The following is a 22104-nucleotide window of genomic DNA, read 5'->3' on the forward strand; positions in this document are numbered from 1 at the left end:
ATTTGGGCAAATGTAATAAACAACAACAATGCATCTTAAAGCAATAATATACATTATTCACATCACATAGTCCTGGGTCCATGCAGGTAGTTTTCTGATTCTCTCAGTACGCCATATAGGTTCACTTTCTTCAGGCCTATTGCAGTTGTAGGAAAATGTCCTTCATCAAATGGAGCTTTTCCAAAGTCATATCTAACAGGAGCAAGACGACTTGCATTCCATATGCGTCCATCAGACAGTTCATATGTGTATGGTCCTCACTGGCATCTCACTTCAAGTGGTGTAGTAAATATAGATTGTCCTTGTTTCAGTATTCCTGGTTTCTTAATTCTGACTAAAGATCCAGGTTGAAAGTATACTTCTCTTGCACCACTTTTTCTGTCAATATAAGCCTTGCATTTGGCTTGTTGACGTTTCACAATGTCAGCAGTAGATGATTTTGTAGGCACAGTATTTTGTGGAAGTTTGATGTCTAAAACATGTAAATTACTGCACATCTGTCTGCCATGTAATAATTTAGCTGGAGAGGTTTGGGTTGTTGCATGGCCTGTTGCTCTGTAGTTATGTAGGAACTCTGTTGTAAATACTTTCCAAGATTTCCCAGTAAGATTTGCTGTCTGTAATGCTTCTTTCAACTTCTGTTGAATCGCTCAATTTCTCCATTTGCTTGTGGGTAATACACTGAAGATTTCCTATGCACAATATTCCTCTCTCTCAGAAAGGATTCAAACTCATATGAGACAAACTGTGGTCCGTTGTCTGATATTAACTCCTTTGGATTACCTTCTCTGCTGAAGACTGTAGACAGAAAGATTATTACTGCAGCTGATGTTGTATGAGAAACAAATGCAATTTCAGGCCATTTACTGTAATAGTCTATCAAGGTTATAGCAAATCTGCAGTCTATAGGAGCATCTGTAAATGGACCGACAATATCAATAGCAAGTTTTTCCCATGCTGAATCAGGAAATGTTACTGGTTTGAAATCTGGTCTCAACTTAACTTTGTGTACAAAGTTCTTTGCACAACCCAGTGAAGTGTTGCTTTGAAATTTGAAATTTTAGACACTGGCTGTGTGGCAGGCACTGGTGCTGTAGTAATGAGACCATCAACTAATTATAGGTTTAATGCAGCAAAGAGATCCCTTCCAAGTATAGCAGTACCCTTATTCACAATGTAAAAGTCACATTTTGCAGTATTTGATTTAAATTGTACAGTCACTGGCAAGCAACCAAGCACAGGGATTGGATCCTTTAAGTAACTGACTAGTTTCCGAGCAGGTGCAACAAGCGGATCTTTTGCAAAGTATTTCAAGAAAATATCCTTTGGTAGTATAGAAACAGCTGAATCTGTATCAAGCATCAGGTTAATGGAGTGTCCCTTGTCAGTAGAAGCAGTACTGACACTGACAGTGCATATAAACTTGTCTGGAATAAATGTACCAGCTTTATCCACACTTATTACTGTAACATTTGTAGTAGTGACTTCATGAACATCTTTAGCAGAACTACAGCAGATCTTCGCAAAATGTCCTACTTTTGTGCAGTTGCTTTTGCAGGACATGTAACATGATTTGAAATGTGTTGTGTTGAACCACAGGGAGAGCAGTATTTTCTATTTGTATTTGCTGCACGGTTTTGCAGTGAATCCCTTTCCTTAGCACTGTATTTTGCCTGTGACTGTGCATTATTAGGCCACAGTGCTGAATTCACAATCTGTACATTCCCAGCAGTTCCCTGACTGAGAGTTTTAGCCTCGGCCACTGCTGTTTCAATTTGGCTAGAAACTGTAATAGCCTTTGCAAGGGTTAAATCCTGCTCTAGGAGCAGTCTCTCTCTAATGTGAGGTGAGTTTGTTTTTTCCACTATTTGGTCTATTAGCATTTCATCTGTTAGATTCCCAATCTCACAGGTAACAACCAGCTCTCTCAAAGCTGCTACAAATTGTTCTGTGGATTTGCCATTATGTTGTCCACGTTGGCTGAATTTATATCTTTCAGCAACCACATTTACTCTTGGCACGAAAAAGTTCTTTATAGCAGTAAGAGCAGTTTCATAAGTCTCATCAGGTAATGGTAATGTATAGAATATACGCTGTCCCTCTGCTCCCAGGCAGTGAATAAGTAAAGCAGAAATCTCCCCTTGGTCAGCAGCAATAATGTAATTTTCAAACATATGGATCAAAGCAGTAAAAGGTATGGTAGGCTCACCAGGGTTTGGAAGAAAAGCTGCAGGCTGCTGCAGAGGTAGAAGAGCCATCTTGTTGTCAATTTGTTATGTTTTGGGTAGCCAAGGAGGAGTAGAGTAGAGCATGCTCTCATGCAGCCATTTCACTTTTAAGCTGTCAGGAAGTATGCACAGTATAAATCTGGGCACAGTGACATCTACAGGCCATTTGTATAAACACCACACAGGCATAATACAGGATCTGTAACTGAGTAATGGTATCAATCTCTTGGTAAAATGCCAAATGCTGACTTTTGAAGACTGCTGCCATATGGCAGTTGTCAAAATGTCCTTTCCAGCTGTCACTTTTTCCATACAAATCTATGGTATAGTTTGTAATGTAAGCATTTGCAGCAGTGGCATGAGAATTTAGATATTAAATTGCTTGTTTGAATAGTTAAGCATAGGTCTAGTTGCCAGTAATGTGTTTGCTTTAGTGACCATCTTAGGGCAGAGACAGGCTGCTATTTCGGGAGCTTAGTTGCCCAGCGACAAATGGATTGTTCTTCGGGCGACTATTATCCCCTGTCGGGATTGCACTCAGAATGCTTTGGCTTTCCAAAGTTGCTCAACGTTTTCCTTTGAATGCAACTTCAAGCATATTCGGAAAATGAAGTTTTCTGAGTGCCATCCCGCCGGCGATTTATATTGTAGCCTGCGGGAAGGCAGTGTGGGGAGATTAGTCGCGCAAAGAAGAAGCTGGGTGACTAATCTCCCAAAATAGCAGCATGTGTCTCTGCCCTGACCCATAATTTAATAGGACAAACCGTGACAGACATTTTGGAAGGCATTTTGACTAGCTGTGTGTCATTAGCCTAAGAGCTCTTATATAGAAGCATTTTTTCTGCTCTATTTTAAACACACGCTGAGTGTGGAAAAACACATATTTTGTTTAAAGTGTTGTGTTTTTTATGTATCTAAGGGTGTTTTTTTCCCATTCCAACTGCAATCCTCTGTTCTATTGTTAGGTGAACGCACATCAAGTGCAAGAAAATGCAACATGCTGTGTCCAAACAAACACACTGAAACGCAAATGGAGTAAAACACAACTCAGAATCAGAACACTCATGAGTACAACCAGGCAAAATATAATGGAATCAGTGAGCGTATGTGTTTATTTGTGCTCAAACCTGTGTTAAACGCAGAAAAAAAAAAGCTCACGTATAAGAGCCCTAAGGAAGAAAAATTCTGTGGTACCAAGAAACTGAAGTCTTGTTAATGCAATGCAGTTACTGAAAAAGGATCCTGTTCTCTGCCAGGAAATTATTAACCAATTCTTTTGTAACTTAAGGCAGTGGCCTTATACAAATATGGGACCCGTTATCCAGAGAGCTACGAATTAAGAAATAAATTAAAAAGATAAAGAGCACAGATGGACAGGAGAATAGGTAAGGTGAGTATGAATGTGTTTGGCTTGTGTACATGTGTCTTACTAGATAATATGGGTGGCAAAACACCCTTCCACATGCACTGCCTTCAGTATTCACTGTGTGCTTATCTAATTTCATGTAACAGCATTTGAAATTATAGAGAGCACCGGAAACACTTATTATATAGAAAGCAAAAATGGTTTTTCAGCCAGATAGATAGATAGATAGATGATAGAAAGATAGATGATAGATAGATAGATAGATAGATAGATAGATAGATAGATAGATAGATAGCTATATAATAGATAAAGAGAATAAGGCTACAGGATAGTCTAGCTTGTGACTACTGTTAGTTGAGGGGGGTACGTTCTCTCTTTTCTGATTTGCAACTTAATAAGTAGTGATTTAGGTCACACCTGTCATGGCCGGCACCCAATACCAGAACAAATGCCAAGGACCCTGGTCTCGGCTCGGCTTCACCAGTAGTGTGACCACCTTTGGGCTTCGGGAGGAGCCCTCATCTTAATTGGGTGCCTACCTGGACCTAACGAGGGGTACAAGGCGAGGTGTTCTGGCTGGCAAAGGGGCACGACCGGATAGCAAGAGTCTTTGGGCAGAAGGTCAAGGACAAGGCGTCTGGTGGAAACGGAAACAGGACAGACCGGATCAGGACAGGCAGATAACAGAATCGTCAGGCAGGCAAGGGGTCAAAACTAGATAATCAGACAGACTGGATAAAGCAGAAGGATGGTCAGACAGGCTGGGTCGAGGCAGGCGGATATCAGAATCGTCAGGCAGGCAAGGGTCGAACCGGGTTATCAATCAAGGGGTTAAGCAGGAAGAGTTGTCGTAGGCAGGCAAGGGTCAGGATACAGAAAAGTCAGGAACAGGCAGGATCAAACACGGATAATCAGTCAGGATAGCAATTCAGGAACAGCAGGATAAGATCCTATAATGGGCACTGGCTACAAATCTTAATACGTCTTAAATAGGGTCCTAATTCGCGCCAAAACGTGCGCAAATTCGCGCCATTGCGCGCTGGCACAATCACGCCAGCGCCTTTAAGAGACGCGCCCTAGGAAGCACACAATGGCGCCGGCAAGGAGAGAACAGGAGCGGCGCAGCGGGCGTCCACGCCAAGGACACGGCGTGGGCCTCGCTGCCCACTAGACCACCAGGGTAGGTTCTTACAAGACCTCTGCGTTAATCCAAGGATAAAAATCTGTATAACTATACAAGTGAATCACTGGTGTGGTTGGTTTTTTAGATAAATAGATATATGATATATGATAGATAGATGATAGATAGATAGATAGATGAACAACTCAGTAGCAGATTTATCATGCCTCAATATTTGTTTTACCAAGCAGTAATGGTGGCCGTAGCTCACAAAAAATGAGCATATTAGTATTAACAAAATACTTTGTGCCCAATAATAATTTTTTTCAGCTTGGCAAATAAAATTAGTATTGTTAGAGCCCAATGCAGCTGCTAAGCACTAATGCCACAAGAGTTGTTATTTTAAAAAACATTTCCTGGGAGGCTGTAAAGTTTTCATAAAGGGAGGACATATTGAACTGCTGGGAATTATTCAAGTCCTAGCCCCTACCCCCATAGTACCTACGTGCTTCACAGGAAAGGGCTCTTGCCAAAGACCCTCTTGCACTTCAGAATGGTAAGTAGCCTTTTTTTACACCTTTTTTATACACATTTACATACACATACATACATGTACACACATACACAATACACATTTTACTGAAGGGTTTTTTTTCTTTCTTTTCTGGATTTTTTTTTTTTCATATTCATAAATGTGTTTATTGAAATAAAATATTCAAAACATGTATAGAAGCATTTGTTACATGAATCACGTTGCACCAATAAACAAGAGTTCAATAAATGCAAAAGTTGTCGATGATACACATTACAAAATAGAGAAATAAAATACAGAAATAGAGAATAAAAAAAAATATAAAAAAATTGAACAAAGAAAAAAGACAAAAAAAAAGGAACCAAATAGATAAGTAAGGCAAGGCAATACGTCCATAGAAAATAATCTACAATACACAGCACCGCTTTCAAGCTACAGTGTATCAATGAACACTTGTTTCCCCTGTATTTGCTATAAATTGCATCCATAAAAACCAGGTGGCTGCAAATTTCTCATGGGTATTATTGATATAAGCCGTCAGTTCCTCCATACGATAAATTTCACTCACCACTTTATACCATTCCTCTCTAGTAGGAGGCAATAAACTCCTCCAATGCATTGGAATTAAGGATTTAGCTGCCAACAGGAGCTGTATTAATAATTTTGACCTGGAAGGGTCAAAAGAATTAATATTATGAAACAATAATAGGGTTGATGGAGATTTAGGCAGTTGAATGCCAGTTATGTTCTTACAGTCTGATATCACATTTACCCAAAAAGAGTTTAACACAGAACAATTCAGCCAGATATGGGATAGAGTCCCAGGTTCCATTCTGCACCGCCAACATAAATCGTCTGGACACAAACCCATCTGTTTCAGCCTCACTGGAGTTCTATACCACCGGGATAATAATTTAAAGGAGTATTCCTGATATTTATTACTAATAGAGCAGCGGGAGTTAGTTCGGTAAATATAGGCCCAATCAGAATCAGTAAAAGTCGTTTCCAATTCAACCTCCCATTGACGTGCATAAGTTGGTTGGTCTTTGCATTTTAAGCTATTTATTAACTTATAAAATATAGAGATCTGGTGTAGAATATTCCCGTCTCTAGCACAAAGGGATTCAAAGGTAGTCAGGTCCCTGGCCACCACTCCACACAATTTTAAGTCCTTCACCCAATGAGAAAGCTGCCTAAATCTCCAGAAATCTTGTATGGACCACAGCTCCTTTTGCTGTACTACTTGGGACAATCCTCCCGGCTGGGTTAACAATAAATGTCTCAAACTAGGCTTCGAAATTCCAAAGGCTTGTTTAAAACCGTTGTCATGTAAACTAGGCGGGAACTCAGGATTGTTATACAACGGCAAGAGTGGCGAGGGAAACACCGTTAGCTGAAGTTGGCGGTTAAGCTGTTTCCAGGTTAAGAGGGTAGGATTTATTATTACGTGAGGATGTAACTTTTCTGGATTTTTTTATTATCAAAATACTTTTGCACATATTTACACACTCACATACACATATACACACATTCACACACATTTTAGAAGTATACACACATACATACACACAACTTTTTTCTTCCTTTTTTAGCTTTTCATTTTATCATATTACCTTTTGCTTTTCTCCTAAAAACTGGTTTATTTCACATCGTGACTATTGGATCCGGTATTCTGGCCACTAACCACTCTGTCAGATCAGTTATTTTGTTATTTCATTGATTTGTCTAATTGTATTTGATTTTTGTGATTTTATTGCAGTTTTTTGCTTGCATTGTTGTTCGGCACTTTTTTAAGCCTAGCTTTGCAGTTTGCTACTTTGGAGTAGAAAGACATTTTAAGAGATTTTGTATTTGTTAGAATGTGTACTTTCCAAAAATATATGGTTTTCGGGGTCTTTGTACTGTTAGGGGGTCTTACGACACATAATACGCAGTCAGGGGCTTTGTTCACAGAAGGCAAATTGGCAGCCAAGAAAATTCATATGCACCATTTTCATTTGGGGTTTGTACATGACACCTGCTTTGGGATATCTGCATATTGGGCATGAAACTGTTTATTAGACCTTTGGCATTCATATTTTCAGTATTTACCTTTGTATGCAAGAAATTGGTTCAGATAAATGCAGCAAATTGCAATTTTAAGGTGTTTTTCCCAAATGTCATAAAAAACGCTGTCTTTAGCGTAGCTAATTTGCAATTTGGTAGGTTAGAATTTAGGAGTAGAAAGACATAATTACTAAGCTATGGGCGAATCTGGTGAAATGGTGAAAATTCGCCAAAGTGCATTGAAGTCTGTGGGCATAAATTTTTTCACCCATTGGAGTTTAGGGCAAAAATTTTGCGCCTCACGTATCCATTTCAGATTCATCAGAATGTGTACTTTACAAAAATATATGGTTTTCAGGGGTCACCATCATTTTTTGCATTTTTTACCACACATATAACTGGTGGTGTGTTTCTGAATTAGGGTAAATGTAAATTTAAGCCATGATATAAGTATGCACAAGGTATATTATGGGGTTTTTACATGCCATGTACTTCGATAAACCTATGCACATTTGGTATAAAACTGTTTGGTGGACCCCAGGTTTCATATTTAGGGTGTTTTATCTTGGTACCTAATGATATGTAGGAGATTAGATGCTACAAAGTGGAAGCTTTGAGGTGATTTTCAGAAATTTTCCTGGGTAAACTAAAAGACCCCCCCCCACCACCAGGAAAGGCGCCTAAAGTGAAAGAGTGCAAAATATTTAAAAATGGTTTGGCAATAAAAGTACCAAATCAGCTGGCAGCAAAAGGGTTAATATGAATGATCAAATTCTTCCATTTTTCCTTTATCTAATTTACTTTGCCATAAATTCCATATATGTTATTCTTACTTCAAAAAGAAAAAAAATATATTTAATATATATGTCATATATGTCATTGCCATTAACTAATATAGATGGTGGGGGCATCGAAAGTTCCTTGCCGGGGGGCCCCTGAAAGTACCTCTGCAGGGGGGCCCCACAAACTCTAGTTACGCCACTGACTGCAGGGGTATCACTCATCATTCATATGTTAAAATAATTAACTAAGTAATATTACGACATACTCATAAATCCATGCCTCCTCCTCCCTCTCATGCAGGCAGAGTATGGCACACACAGGGAGCATAGGGAAGGCAAAGTATGGCATACGGGTAAGCAGAGTACATCACACACAGGTAGGCAGAGTATGTCACACATGGGTAAGCAGATTACAGCACACACATGTAGATAGAGTAAGGCACACACAGGTAAGCAGAGTATGGCACACACAGGTAAGCAGAGTACCTCACACACGGGTAAGCAGAGTACAGTGAACACAGGTAGGTTGGGTATGGCAAACAAACAGGAAGCATAGGGAAAGCAGATAATGGCACACAAGGACCAGAGGGAAGGCAGAATATGGCACACAGGCAGAATCGGGCAGGAGACAGGGAAACCTATCATGACCACTCTATTGCTGTTGCCCATCCAGCAGTTTGTCTGAGGTGAGAACAGGTGAACATTTGGAACCCTTACTGTCTGGGCTTGAGGTGTGAACAATGCAGGAGTGTACAGCCTGAATCTTAGTTGTGAACAATGCAGGGGCCAGTTAATCTCAGTACTGATACCTTTTAAAGCTTCCACAAGCAAAGCAGTCACAGCTGCCAGACTTTCATATGGAGGGCCACACAAGGTGGGCCACCAGTTGGACAGTGATTTAAACTATTCATTCAAGTCGAGTTTTTCAAATTTTTTATGAGTTTGGCAACTCACTAGAAATGATGAGTAAAACACACATTCAAGATATTTCAGTTTTTTTCCACAATTTTATTCAGTTATTTTTATATTATAATTTTTTTTTTATAAATACGGTAACATTCATTTTTCTTTAAAAAAAAATTGAGTTTATATAAAGTAGAAGAAACCTCTGAAATTAAACAAATCTGAATTTGGTTAAATAGGCTTGTTATCCATAAAATGAAAACAAAAGACCTAACAAAGTTCTATCGTTTTTAATTAGTATTAAATTAATAGTGCTCCTGCATAGAAAACCATTTTTAAGATTTTTATATATTTAATTTTGAAATCTGGCGCGGGGCTAGACATGTTACTTTCCCAGGTGCCCTTAGCCATTTGACTTGTGCTCTTCTGAACTTCAGTCACTCTTTACTGCTGTACTGCAATTTGGAGTGATACCACCCCTCCCTTTCCCCGTAGCAGCCTATCAACAGAACAATGGAAAGGTAACCAGATAACAGCTGAATGGCACCTGCATTGCTAAACTTGCTCCCACACCCCACCTAGTGGTAGATATGAGGACAGCCCTCTATAGTACAAAGCCTATGATTTAGTGTCCCAGTGAGATGAAACGCGGCAGGCGAGAGATGACTATATAAATAAAGCTTTCAATTTTTATCTACTACCTTTGGTCTGATCAATACATGAGTTTACCAGGGTGCCCTGCACCAACATTTACGCTCTCTATAGTACAAACCCAAGTCCTGCTAACCCAAGCTATGACTCCTTTCAGTTAAATTGAGAAGGGAAACAATAGCCTGTCTGAAAGAAGTTCCATTGTGGAGTACTACCTCTTTCTGAAAGCACATGACCAGGCAAAATGACTTGACTTGGCTGCCTACACACCAATATTACAACTAAAAAAATACATTAATTGGTTCAAGAATAACATTTTTAATGGTAGAATGAATTATGTGTCATTTAGTAATAAAAACTATACCACAAAAATACCTTTAAAAATAACTTTATGACTTGGTCAGTATCTCCCTTCCTACAGCCAGCAGCCCTGTGCCAAACAGAACAAACCCATTTATATACAGTATGTATACATTTAAATCTGTTGATAGATCTTATATCTGCAGAGTCGGACTGGGTTGGTGGACACCAGGAAAAAACCTGGTGGGCCCTGGCTGACCCCAGAAGGGCAGACCTGGTCTCCTTAATGCATAGTTTAAACGTCCGGAGGTGGTCACTGGTGACTGCCAGGAGGGCCCTTTGTGTTGCAGGTCCCGGTGGGCCCCCAATGCTTCAGTCCAACCCTGTATACCTGCAAGATCCCAAGATCTCGGAATTAGAATGGATCTACAAGGAGGAATAGGCAAAACTTACAACAAGGATTGCAAGACTGTTAGCTAGGTAAAAAAGGCATTTACAAGCTGTGATTTGTGCCAAAGGGGGTGTCGCTTTATAACTAATCCATTATTGTCATTGTTCCTATGCTGGGGTTTTGGGGAAAAAAATGTAGCTGTGTGTTTAACATTTGCAATGATGTATTTTAGTCCACATAATTCCTACAGTCATTATTTTTAACTTCTCACTTACAAAATAAGCTACCGTATATATATGTAATTTTTCCAGGGAAACTGTATTTGCAAACACATTTCCTTAAAGGGAATATGCCACACAGACCTAAAACTGTATCATAAAAGTCCTTTTCAAATTAAACATGAAACCCAAATACTTTTTTTCCATACCTGATATAAAAAAATCTCAGCTACATCAATGTCTTATCTGAAAGAGAATTTTAACATCCCGGACTCTGAAATCTTTAGGGCCACTCAACTCCTACACTGGGTTAAGCAATGTTGGTCTACGAGGATCCCCTAAGCCCCTACTCAAACTTACTTTGAGAGATGGTGTACAAACAATTCTGCCACCCCAAAAGCCGTCTATTTACTATATCGTAATATGGTCTCTCCAGCTAATCTCACGGATCTTAACTATATCAAAGCTTGGCAACAAGAACTGGGGATCTCTTTAACAGAGGAAGACTGGGTAAAGGCATGGGACAACCTAAAACATAGCTCAATGAATACCATTATCTCTGAAGCGAGGTATAAAGTCCTCTTCAAGTGGTACCTGACGCCTGTGAGATTAGTAGGATACATCATGTTCCACAAGATAACTGCTTCCGGGGTTGGACATCCTCAGGTACCATGGCACACATATAGTGGTCGTGCCCAAGACTGATAAGATTTTGGACTCGGGTATACAATATCTTTATCCCGCCGGATCAAAAATACCTTTAAAAATAATCTTATGACTTGACCCGACCAATCCTGCCGGAGCCCATTGCGCATTGTAATCGGATTGTACAGCCGAACTTTCAGATTACACCCAATATAGCCATGCTCGTTAATGGCATATCGGGGAAAGATCCACTCGTTTGGCGATGTCGCCACCTTTAGCAACTCCCTCCCTCTTAGTATAACATCACTATAAAGCCTGTTCTACAAAAGTGGAAATACTGCATATATAATTCTATACACACCATTAATGAGACATACTGTAGAATGTGAACTTTGTTGTTCTTTGTCCCTTTAGGTTTTATTTCATTTTTCCCTCCACCCCTTTTTTCTTTTTCTCTCCTTTTCTCTATATGGTTTCCTTCTCTGTTTTCCTACGATACCTAGCGTTAATAACGTTAAACGCATTTTTTGATGTTTAATCAAAGTTTAAATAACTAACAAAGATGTACCTAACTGTCATCCTGTTATAAACTGTTTGCATTCCACATGGAACTGTTTCCAAAGCTAACGGGTAACCTCAAACGAATACCCAGTGCTGTTAACTACTGGTTCCTCTCTATTGGGGCATACCTCTGGTGAAAATACTGTGTAACCAAGTGCAGAACAAGTACGGTTGAATTGTGTAACTGTTTAATATTTCCAAAACATTGTATAACTATGTATCAACAATGAAATTTCTCAAACAATGTCATTTTCTATGAAAGTTTAATTCTTGAAAATTTTCTTAAATAAAAACATCTCAGCTATTGCCTTAAGCGTAGAAGTGGGGCAGACAATTACTTTTCACTTTTCATTCAGCAATTCCTAGATGTCACTTCTCACATTCCCCCTCTCTCCCCACGGTCTTATTGTGTAGCCAGTGCATGGGCATCAGGTGTCCCATTCTGGTGCATAAACTAGATTTTGGCATAATGCAAAACTTGTCTCAATAACAATGTCCATAAAATGGCGGCTGCCTGCCTTCTGTGACTGTAAATTCAAAGTCTAAAAAAATAATTTTTTATAGTGTAAGTGAAGTTTATTTTGCTTGACTTACATCATAAAATAGGAATTGGAATTATTTCTTGAGATGACAGGTCCCCTTTTAACCTTTGTTATTATTCCTACTAATATCAGCTTTATTGTACGAGGGATTTTTTTTTTCTCGAAACTGTGAGAAGGAAAAATTGATTACAAAACATCAATATGTATTTGTAGTATTTTGATCCTAGCAACCAGATAGCTGAAACTGCAAATTGGAGAGCTGTTGAATAAAAAGCTAAATAACTTAAAAGCCACAAATGAAAAAAATGAAAACTAATTGCAAATTGTCTCAGAATATCCCTCTCTACATCATACTAAAAGTTAATTTAAAGCCCCTTTAAGTGTCGCATGAGGAACTCCAGCTTTCCAAGGAAACATTGGACATGTCCATTCACATCTGAGTAAAGGTTTAGCTTACTTATTATGAAAGAGTCAGATCAGACGAAGTGAAACATCTAAGGACCATCTTGATAATTGTATTCTTTAACATTTAACATTTTGATAAATTCTTCAAATGCCTTTATAAAGACTGTGAAAGTTCTTTCTTCAAACTGTTCGCATCTTGCACAGTCGCCCCATTGTGTGAACTGTGAAAAGAATATTCATTATAAGTTCGTTATTAAAGGGGAAGTAGATAATCACAATATGTTCATCTTAGGATGCAAAATGCAATTGGATTTCCTCATTTGTTTTTGTTTTGTTTTTTGTGGACTGAATCAGACGGTTAAAGGAGTTCCATGACGGGTCTAGCTGCTGCTCTCTTATAAATCTCTTATAAATATCACATGTAGAGCTGTTCCAGCTAGAGGCTGGCAGGTGGCTGGGGAAATGGAGCATATCAGGAGACAGTTTAATTGTTAACTAACAGTTACTCTGCAGGCATGATTAACTTGTAGACCCTTCACCTCACATGGGATGTTTTGTATAACATTGCTGTGGAAGGCTATTCCTTATCAGATTTGTGAATTGGCAACATGAGAGAAGGAGCAAAGTTTTCCAAGGAGGGGACTGCCAGGAAATAAAGTGAGGAATTTATATTGCATTATATTTACATTTATAGTGTAACAGAGGCATTTGCAGCCGCGTCCTGCCTTTTGTCCACATCCATTTGGATGTTTTTTAATGGACACACCTACCTTAATACATATATTTATTGCCCATTATTTGCCCAAGCATTAATGTTTCTTTCATTCCAGATATAATGTGTAATGCAAGCAATGCCTCCGTCAGCTTCAAAAAGTTCATTAGGTCTGGGCTCATTATTCAATGAGAGCATGGAATTTAGTGGTATAATCCCAGCACATTATGTGAGCAATGAGTCATAATAATAGCATCCCCAGCATTTAAAGAGATACATTTTAGCCTGTTCTTAGCAACTTTCCAACTGGCCTTTCTTGCAATTTAAAATGTCATCTGGTTGCTTGAATTTAAGTAGGGGTACTAGTAAGGGTACAATTGTATTGCTGTTACTTTTCATTACTTGTATTAGTATTCATGTCCTTTCCTATTCATCTTCTAGCCTCTGATTAAAACCACTGGCTAATTACTGGTTAGAGCAGGGGTCCACAATTCAGATAAAAGAGTTGGCAGCAATCCAGGAATGAAAAGTGTTCTTGGGGGTGCCAAATATGGGCTGAGATTAGCCCTTTGGTAGCCACTATATGGACTTTCAACCTACAGGAGACTCCGTTTGTTAGTGCACCTGGTTTTATGCAACCAAAATTGCCTCCAAGCCAGGAATTCAAAAATAAGCACTTGCTTTGAAGCCACTGAGAGCAGCATCCAAGGGGTTGGTGAGCCACTGGTTGGGAAACACTGGGTTAGGGTAAACTGGGAAGCTGTACAATGTCACTGAAGATGAGGAGGGACAGCACAAGTCAGTGTAACAGGAGGCTAGTGGAAGTCAGCGCTAATATCATATCAATGTGATCAAAATATAGCTGTATTGTGCAGCTTGATGCTGGTGGGGGCACTCTCTATTGCCTTAAAGGGATACTGTCATGGGAAGAAAAAAAATTTTTCAAAACACATCAGTTAATAGTGCTGTTCCAGCAGAATTATGCACTGAAATCCGTTTCTCAAAAGAGCAAACAGATTTTCTTTTTAAATTTTGAAATCTGACATTCAGCTAGACATATTGTCAGTTTCCCAGCTGCCCCCAGTCATATGACTTGTGCTCTGATAAACTTCAGTCACTCTTTACTGCTGTACTGCAAGTTGGAGTGATATTAACCCCCTCCCTTTCCCCCCAGCAGCCTAATAACAGAACAATGGGAAGGTAACCAGATAACCGCTCCCTAAAACAAGATAACAGCTGCCTGGTAGATCTAAGAACAGCACTCCATGGTAAAACCCAGGTCCCACTGCGACACATTCAGTTACATTGAGTAGGGAAACAACAGCCTGCCAGAAAGCAGCTCCATCCTAAAGTACTGGCTCTTTCTGAAAGCACATGACCAGGCAAAATGACCTGAGATGACTGCCTACACTCCAATATTACAAATAAAAAAAAATACACTTGCTGGTTCAGGAATGAAATTTTATATGGTTGAGTGAATTATTCGCAGTGTAAACAGTGTAATTAAGAAATAAAAACGACATCATAAAAATCCTGACTGAATTCCTTTAAATGATGACTCTCAGTTGGTGGCTGACCATATTTGATGTAGACAATTAGGGGGTCTAGGCTGTCAGGCTGAAATTTTTGAATATGCCTAACCAATTTGCCTGATTTTTAACTATGACCCTATACAATAACTGCCGACTCAACCCAGTGTCTGGCCTCCTTTATTCTCCTAGAGTATTCTCTAATACATGCTTTTGTATTTAATTGTTTCCACAACTCTCTTTCTTTGATTGTTAATCTTGGGTTGATTAAAAAACACTAAGGCCCATATTTATTTGGTTCCAATTTTACACTATATACTAATCTATAATAAATAAGATACTGATTCTAAAAAGTGTTGCTTAGTCATTCAAGCCATAGAAAGAGCCAATATTTAACAACTGGTGTACTCCAGCTTGGGCAGGCCATTCACTTGGTCTGGTTGGTCCTGACTCACTTGCTTTGATTCTTATTTACTCTATATAGATCTTTTTAAGATTGGGCACACATGCCAACATAATTAAACACATTTACAAATACAGTGTGCTATTCATGATCCCCTTATTTTGCACAGATGTCCCCCCTGATGGATATAATAGCCCAATAGTTCTAACACTTACTGTGGGTGAGATGTTGAGATTTTCCTCTAAGTGTAAAAGCTTTTGTTCTCCTGTATCTTTAGCTTTCAAAACAATTAGCTCTTCTACAATGGTTTTCATCTCAAGGTAATAACAGTGCAAGACAGCTTTATAGCAAGCATCCTGAAATAAAACAGTAAACTTCATATCACTCTCTTTCCCCATATTTCAAGTAGCATTGGCAATAAAAATATTTCAATCCTGCATGAATAAATGTGCACCCAGTTTTGGGTGCTAAAATGTTTGGGATTGGGATAAGAGAATAATGCCTAGTAACAAACAGTTCCTTATGGAGGAATATGCGGGTGATAAGACACAGTACTATAATAATTTTTATATGGAATATCTGGGCTTGCAATAGTGTCTTCACTGGACAACACCTGAAGCAATTTTACAATGGTTTTGATATTTGATGATAAATCTCAAGAGCATATTCTTTTCCAACTGGGAGTTGGGAGCTGCATGGCTTCTTAGTGGGCAACTTTTTTCTGATGATTAATGTCTCTTGTATTCACTCTTACTGTATGGTAATGTCACATTACTCTGCAGAACAAGATCATTTTTGCTACATTTCTTAACAAAAGTTAAAAAAACAACTAAATGTGAACTCTTTTGATGTTATCAGATGTCTCAAAAAGTTCCTGATTAAAACAGAGAATCCACAGCAAGCTTTTCTTTTTAATATTTATTCTACAAATATGTCCCTAAATTCTTTTTCCAGCCTCAAAGTCTGCGCAAACCTCCTAAAGAATTTGGGGATCTTCCACTACAGAACTGTAGGGTATTCCTAATGTTTTCCTTTTGTTCATTTTAGTAGTTCTTTGCCTAACCTTGATCTGAAGTTTGATAATAATGATCTCCATAGACCATTTGAGCCAAATGCCTAGGTGATTGCCCCATCTGTAATTATAAAAATTATAGTTGATAGATTAATTTTCCTTAAGAGATCTCTCATGGCAATCAATCACCTTGCAAAATAAGTAAGCAAATAAATATATGGTGGGCGAAAAATATAATCATTACATGAAAGGAAACGTGAAAAAGAAAAAATGCTGAAGTTCTATGGAGGTTATCAGAGAGAAAATTCTTCTGAGTTGGCCAAATACATAATTTGGTTTACCCTTAGTATTTAGAGTTATTTGGTATCTTAAATGGGCCCTTACAGAATCTATACAAATGTTAAACTGGACAGGTTTATGCCCAAGAAAACTGACCCAAACTATCTTGCTACTGTGTATAAATTGTAAGTCTCCAAATTCACCAAATGTGAATCCCCTTTCGCTCATCAAAAGCTTGTGTGTTTTGTTGCAGTTTTTAATTTTAAGAAATGAGGAAAGGCAACTTTGCAACTGATGTGTTTTACCTCCAGTAATTTACATGTATTTTCTGACATTAGGTCCCCAGGTGACTAAAAACATAGTGGGGGTCATTTATCAACACTGGGCAAATTTGCCCATGGGCAGTAACCCATAACAACCAATCAGATTGCTGCATTCATTGTTCTACTTGCAGCTGGCTTTAAAAAGCTAATCACTGATTGGTTGCTATAGGTAACTGCCCATGGGCAAATTTGCCCAGTGTTGATAAATGTGCCCCAGTGTGTGTGCCTTTGCCCTTAGAAGTGAAACCTTATTGTTCATCCCAAAGAAAATGTACTGGCTTCACTGTATAAATAAACAACTCCTGTTTTGGTTTAACCCACAACCCTAAATTTCCTAGCCATGTGTTTTCACTCAGTGGTCTCTATTTGCAAACTGTGGGAATGTGTAAAGCATCTGTTATTAAATCTGTTATTTCCTTAGTAATAGAAAGTGAAATAATAATACAAAGGAAAATGAAACTACAAGGACAATGATTTTAACCCTTTAAAGCATCAAGAAATAAAGAATCAACACCACTACAAAAAAACAACACAATGCTGGCACTATAGATTGCACAGTTACACACATCTCTGACCAATGTGACTTTGGTGCATGTTTCCCTCTCTCTCTCTCTATATAGAAAACAAAATATATCGATACATACTGTTATGTTCTGCCCTGCTGTATAAAGCATTATGGGTGAGTTCTAAAAAGAAAGAAAAATACATTTAAGTAAACAATAAAATTGGGTTTAGTAAGTATATACAGGCATTCATGCATCTCTATATCATTTCTCTACACTGATATTTTTATTATAGAGACAGGAAGGAAAAAACTGTTAAAAAGGAGTCAAAGGTGCAATAAAGTTTGTTTTCACTAACGTAACACAGCATGAGCAATGATGTAAATGACAGCAAAGGATAACGATTATTCATTATTATCACTTGTTTGTGTAGGGACCCATACGGTTAATGTACCCCTATGGCTTTAATTACCTACACTTCCTGATCTCCCTAGTTGTTAGGCAGAGGCCCATGTAGCTAGATGTAATCTGCATATCCAAGTTATTGTCCAGGAGGTGCTGTGACCACACCCTGTCACACTTTGGTATAGTTAGAGAGAAGGGGTGGATCTTCTGACCCAGCTGGATGTTCCAGGGAGCCTGGGTGCAACAAGGCCCAGTAAAGCCATGTGCTCTAGAGGGACCCAGCTAGAGATAGACTACCTGTAATTGTACTCTCTATGAGAGTAAGATAGGCAGTTAAGTAGCAAGAGCAGCTTGGCTCCAACTAGGAGGGATAGCAAGGAGGTAGCTCTCCCCTCAGGCAAGACAAGCCTGTAGTGTAGGGACACAGCCTAATAGGGAATTAGGGCTAGTGAGTTCCCTGATCCAATGTGTGGGATCCAGGTCACGGTGCTGAGATTCTGAGGGTGTATCCATCCTGGTGTGATGATATTGCTTCAGGAAGTTCCAATCGTGCCATCTGAGGAACGTTGTAACCTTGTCATGATTATCTGCTGGGCCTCTGTGGCTTGTAAGTACAACCCTATGAATCATTTGTCTCTGACAAATAAAAGTTGTATTCTGTTTGACTGCAAGAACCTCCTGGCACCCATTCTTTTCCTGTTTTATTGCACCTTTGCCTGTGGGAGTTGTAGTTAAACTACACCACACCTTTAAGCTTCCATTTAGCGAAGGCCCTAGTCTGAAGTGTTAGGGGCAGATTTACTAAAGGGCGAAGTGACTAAAGCGCCGATTTACTAACGGGCACTGGCGTAACTTTGCTAGCGAAGGAGATAGCCAGGCAGATTATCGCTATGGCGAATGGACGGAACTATGCAAATTCACTAAGATGCAGATTTTAATGAACGTTACCTCTTGCGCCAGACTTGCCTTCGCCACCTCAGACCAGGCAAAGTGCAATAGAGTAGATGGGAGTTTCTTAAAAAAAATTTAAAAAATGTTTCTAAGTCCCAAAAAACCCTGGTGACTTTTCAGTTTTTCAAGGTGAAAGGCTGCAAAAGAGCGGAAAAATGTTTTGTGGTAATCGGCTTCCCCCTACATTTCCTAACATATGGCACATAAACTATACACTGGGCTCATGTGTAGGGCATTATAACAACTCGAATCTCTTTTATTGAGGTTCCCTGGACTTGTGTAATGTAATGTATTTGCTGCAACATATATGTCCATTCAACTTTAACTTCCCACTGTATGCAAATTAGCCAAAGCTAGCGCAACTTCACTTTGTTTGCCGAATTAACGCTAGCGAAACTTTGCCACCATTCGGCGCCCTGGACGCAACTTCACATTTCACTGAATTAGTGTTGTCCTGACGAATTTTCGCCTGGCGAAGTGTGGTGATGTGAGGGAAGCCGTTGCTGCCGAATGTCCGGAGGTTATTGAATATGCCCCTTAGAGTCACGTGTAACCCATGCTCTACTGTACTGGCTGGTGCTTAACCCTGTTGGTCTGTATAGCCCAAAATAGCGTTATATCCAGAGACGTAACTCGGTGGGTGTGGCCCTGCTGCGGGCCGTACAGCCGGGCCCCGCCGCCCCACCCTCTTCCATGCGGCGCTGCAGCCGCTGCAGTGGGCGCGTGACTGCCGGGGGCCCTGCGGGGGTGCAGGCCCTGGCCCAATTGCACCCCCTGCTCCCTGGTAGTTACGCCACTGGTTACATCTGCATGGCTGTTTATTCTCTGTAAAGATATGTCTGTTTAGTTTAAAAATCCTGACCAGAAGAACATATTAATCTTATTGATCATTTAAGGCAGAGAAGTAGATGTGACTACATATTTACTATAATTTATATTGTCTTTTTGGTGACAGACCCTTACAATATGCTGTTGGGACCAGTAACTTGTACACATGCACTGCTCCTTGGGGGTAGCTGGTATTTATGTAGTGCATTTACACTAAGGTTTACTGACACTTTGCAGGGTTGGACTGCGCAGGCCAAGACCCGCTATTGCTGCTGCCCCCAATCTCCCTTCCAGCCACCAGTTGCGGCCGCAAGCCGAAAGAAAGTTAAGCGCAAGGGGGTTTTGAGGTGTCTTTGCCGCTGGGATGGGGGGCCCTCAAGCACCAGTTGGGGTCTGATCAAGTCTCTTTGACTCTGTGCTGCTGATATGAGTTGCCCTCCATTAATCCCAGATGGATTGGAGTTAGCTGTCATGTATAGGGATAGGCGAATTTATTCGCCAGGCGCAAATTCGCGGCGAATTAGTGCGTTTTTTATGCCAAAGACGATGAATGGATGCTAGCGTCAAAAATCGCAATTGCAAATTTTTGCAATTTTCATGCTCAGACATTTATTGCAATGTTTTAGCACAGTAGAATCAGTGCAAATAATATGAGCTTACAGTATTATATACAGGCAGTCATGTTGGGGTTAAGGTAAAATGCAACAATAAATATTCCAAGGTATGGAACTTGTTATGCAGAATGCTTGGGACCTGGGGTTTTCCAAGTACCAGGTCCATTTATGCGTAGCTAAAATTAAATACCATACCTGTATAAGGTATCCTTCCATAATTTTAACTCCATACCTTAAGTCTGCTAAAAAAATCGATTAAACAATTAAATCAAGTAGAAGGTATTGTTTTGTTATTAAAGTAAAAAAGGACATCATATTTAAAAATCTGAACTATTTAGTTAAACTGGAGTCTATGGGAGATTACTTTCCTATAATTCTGAGCTTTCTGAGGTTTCCAGATAATGAATCCTATACCTAAATCTGATTTATATAAAAAATGTAATGATGGATTAACCTGCATATACAGTAGGATTAGTAAGGGCTAAACATTAAAAAAAATAAAAATACTTACTGCAGGTATGGGATCCGTTATCCGGAAACCCATTATTCAGAAAACTCCATATACTGGAATGACCGTCTCCCATTGACCCCATTTTAGCTAAATAATCCAAATTTTTAAAAACAATTATGTTTTTCTCTTTTATAATAAAACAGTACCTTGTACTTGATCCAAACTAAGATATATTTAGTCCTTATTGTAGCCAAAACCAGCCTATTGTGTTTATTTAATGTTTAAATGGTTTTCTATTAGACTTCAGGTATATAGATCCAAATTACAGAAAGATCCTTTATCCGGTCCCATAGCTGTATTAAGATAATATAAATAAATTGCTGTTACCTCTAACCGTTTGCAGGTTCAATTAAGGTCGAGTTCCAAGTGATGCACCTCCGCCGTGAGCGCTAATGAAGTATACAAACGATTGGAATTCACAAGGATCGACTCAAACGCAGCTTTACTGCTCCACCTTTAGTGTTTTATTGTTTAACACAACATGTTTCGAGTCTTGTATGACTCTTTGTCAAGTGTACAGCGATGTGAAAAAAGGCATATAAATAGGTGACAGACAGGAAATGACCTCATGAAGGGGAGTACACACCCCCCACCCACAAAAAAAGAAACAAAAATTGTAATAGCCATGGATAAAGTAGCAATTAATTTGCAGAGGGAGTCCAGTTTAACCCCAATAAAGTTCATTTTTCAAACACAAAAAATACGAGTCTGTGGTTCTTTCACTCTGTGAGATTGGATTGCTGGTGTCACATTGTGCTGAAAAAAATTAAAAACATTTTGGAGAACAATTAAACCAATGGGCTAATCTAGTAATGCCTACACAAGGCCTACATGCCCAATCTGTTCCTGGTAAATGGACAAAAAACTGACTAAGAGTACAAAACAAACCTCGAGGTAGTTCTACATTATAGGTATAATTTCTATACATTACCATAAGTAGGGGGATTCAGTAAATCTCTTAGAGCTTGGTATAGGCAAATCAATATCTGGAAAAAAGGTTAAACATAGTGTTAGTATGTGCAAGGAAGTCACAAAAAACTTTTCACACTCCACGATTCGTTTAACCCTTTTGGATTAACTGTATTAAATTTCCTAATCCAGTACATCTCTCTTTGTGATAATCTGAGTTTCAAATCGCCACCTCTTGGAGGGGTATGCACAACTTCCAAGACAAGCCATTTAAGTTGATTGAGATTGCGGTTCATAGCCGAAAAATGTCTAGCCACGGTAGTGTCCGTGTAGGTATCTTTTTTGAAATTCCTTATGTATCCCCGATGCTCCTTGATCCGTGCTTTAACTTTTCTCCCTGTCTGTCCCACATAGGCCATCCCGCATGGGCATTTT

General features: G+C 39.2%; 1 protein-coding gene across 2 annotated transcripts in view; it reads right to left on the reverse strand.

Annotated features, from left to right (window-relative positions):
• Positions 1-9944: 9944 nt before the first annotated feature.
• The window catches only part of LOC108706672 (interleukin-15), a 33429-nt gene continuing 21269 nt past the window's right edge, over positions 9945-22104 (reverse strand). Inside the window, exons 5-8 of one of the 2 annotated variants that reach the window (XM_041579566.1) lie at positions 17593-17634; positions 15550-15690; positions 12743-12911; positions 9945-10319 (exon numbers count right to left, since the gene is read on the reverse strand). In XM_041579566.1, the coding sequence (XP_041435500.1) occupies positions 12780-12911; positions 15550-15690; positions 17593-17634 (315 nt within the window). In that variant the 3' untranslated portion in view covers positions 9945-10319; positions 12743-12779. Of the gene's footprint in view, positions 10320-11914; positions 12912-15549; positions 15691-17592; positions 17635-22104 lie in introns of those variants that run through there. The other variant, XM_018243285.2, reaches the window with a different exon arrangement.

The sequence above is a fragment of the Xenopus laevis genome, chromosome 1S, assembly GCF_017654675.1.
Source record: "Xenopus laevis strain J_2021 chromosome 1S, Xenopus_laevis_v10.1, whole genome shotgun sequence".
NCBI lineage: Eukaryota > Metazoa > Chordata > Amphibia > Anura > Pipidae > Xenopus > Xenopus laevis.